The sequence below is a fragment of the Palaemon carinicauda genome, chromosome 3 (assembly GCF_036898095.1).
Source record: "Palaemon carinicauda isolate YSFRI2023 chromosome 3, ASM3689809v2, whole genome shotgun sequence".
Lineage (NCBI taxonomy): Eukaryota > Metazoa > Arthropoda > Malacostraca > Decapoda > Palaemonidae > Palaemon > Palaemon carinicauda.
The window spans coordinates 175,708,558-175,710,636 of NC_090727.1; the positions used below are offsets into that span (position 1 = coordinate 175,708,558).

At 39.2% G+C, this 2,079-nt stretch overlaps 1 protein-coding gene across 1 annotated transcript; it reads right to left on the minus strand.

Annotated features, from left to right (window-relative positions):
• Positions 1 to 1,290: 1,290 nt before the first annotated feature.
• On the minus strand, positions 1,291 to 1,866 carry LOC137635495 (uncharacterized). The gene has a single exon (XM_068367957.1). The coding sequence runs from the start codon at positions 1,864 to 1,866 to the stop codon at positions 1,291 to 1,293; it is 576 nt and encodes a 191-aa protein (XP_068224058.1).
• Between the last annotated feature and the right edge of the window lie 213 nt (positions 1,867 to 2,079).

Genomic DNA, 2,079 nt, shown 5'->3' on the forward strand with positions numbered 1-2,079 from the left:
AATACTCTGAACGAACAAGGTAAAACGACAGTGTAGGTCCTCTAGAGAGAAGGGTTCCCCTGCTGTATGGGACAGGAAAAGTAGCCATCAAAGTAAGTAAGTAAGTAAATTGTCTGATGTGCCCTCTCCAATATCTTCTATCAAAGGAATCCTCTTCCACCAAACCTTCGCTCTATCTTGCCATTTAATTTTATGCCTCCCTCTTGATCTTCTTCCCCTAGTAGGTTCCTTTCAAGCCCTCTTCACTCCTTCACTATTCACAATTTTCCAATCTTTAAAGCAGTGATATTCCCGTGATCAATCTCAACATTTTCATCTCTATTCTCTCAAGCTTTGCTTCCTCTTTTTGTCTTAAAGCCCAAGTTTCTGATCCATACATTAAAACTGGTTTATTACTGTGCTATAGATCTTAAATTTTACCCTGATATGCAAATTCTTATCATATACCACTCCTGCTACCTCCCTCCACTTTCTCCGTGCTGCTTTTATCCTATTCTCAACTTCAACCTCACATCCTCTTTCCTGATAAATAGTAGATCCTAAGTATCTCAACTGTTCCACCTGGTTTATAACTGCTCCTCTACTTTCATGTATGGCTATCCTGTCCCTACCTTCCTTACTGTTCACCATAACTTCATTCTTATCAACATATATCCTTAAGCCACCCCTTTCCAAAGTCTTGACTCTCTACCACCTTTTTCTGTAATTCTTCCTCATTTTCAGCAGTAATCACCAAATCATCTGTGTATAGCTACTCCTACAACTCTTCATTTTTGAACCCTTTACTTATGACATCCAAGACCAACGCAAATAAAAACGAGCTTAATGCTGACCCCTGGTGTAATCCAACACTAACCCCAAAGGTTTCTGTTTCTCCAACAGCTGTTATTACTTTTGTCCTTGTTCTTTTGTAGATTATCCCTCATATTCTAACCAAATTCTCCAGGACTTCCTTCTTTCTCAAGCACCAAAACATCACTTCTCTTGGTATTTTATCATATGCCTTCTCTAATTCTACAAAAACACAGAAGAGCTTCTGGTTTACCTCTAGTCTGTTTTCCTGTAACTGCCTTACTATAAAGATGGCATTCACAGTCCCTCTCCCCCTCATTAATCCAAACTGCTGTTTCATAATCTTTACAATCTCTCTCAATCTCTCATCTAGTACCCTCTCTAAAGCTTTCAAACCATGATGCCACCTTCCTTCTTAAATATAGGTACCATTAGACTCTCCTCCCATTCTTTAGGCATTATATCCTCATCCCATACTGCTATCAATAAATCCAGCATCTATTCTCCCCTTTCTGTAGCTAGTATCTTGACCATTTCAATTTGAAACTTTGATGAGCCTGGTTCTTTACCATTCTTCATTTTACTCAATGCCTGCTTCTGTATCTCCATCCCTGTCCCCTCCACCCTTTGTGCTTCTCCCAGCTCCTCTTTCTCATTTTCAGTATTTAATAGTTGCTGATAATATTTTCTCCATCTCATCTTATTGTCATCCTCCTTATGTAACATATTTCCACATCTATCCCTGATGACCATCAGTTGCCCCAAATCATGTCTTCGCATTATCCTCAAGTTTGAAATATTATAGATATAATTTGTTCCTTCCTTTGTTCCTAGCCTTTCATTTAACTGCTCTACCGCTCTTCCAGTGGTGGTACCTTCTTTCCTCCTAGAATCTCTTTCATCTTCTCTGTATTGTTCCTCTGCTCCTGGTGCCTGTTTTACTTTCCAGTCCTTAAAGGCCTTTGATTTTCTTTTAACTGATTCTTGCATCTCTCTGTTCCACCACCACTTTTCTCTTTTTGACACACCATATCCGCTGGTTCTCCCTACTAATACCTCCGTTCCCATACACATATTCCTTTCTTATACCCTACCAGATATGTTCCTCTCTGTTACCCAGTCCAATCTTTAAGTTTAACCTTTCCAGTCGCCTCTCTCTCTCACAATTCTCCTAAATTGCTCACACTTTCCTCCTTTAAGGTCCAAAACCTTAATTCAAGATATCCTCTTTCTCTTCTTGGGGTTTCTACCTGTCATTTTAAAATCCATTATTACCAAACTTTGCTG

Excerpts from the sequence above, each read along its gene's own strand:
- LOC137635495 (XM_068367957.1), bottom strand. The coding sequence starts at position 1,866 with ATGTGTATGGGAACGGAGGTATTAGTAGGGAGAACCAGCGGATATGGT.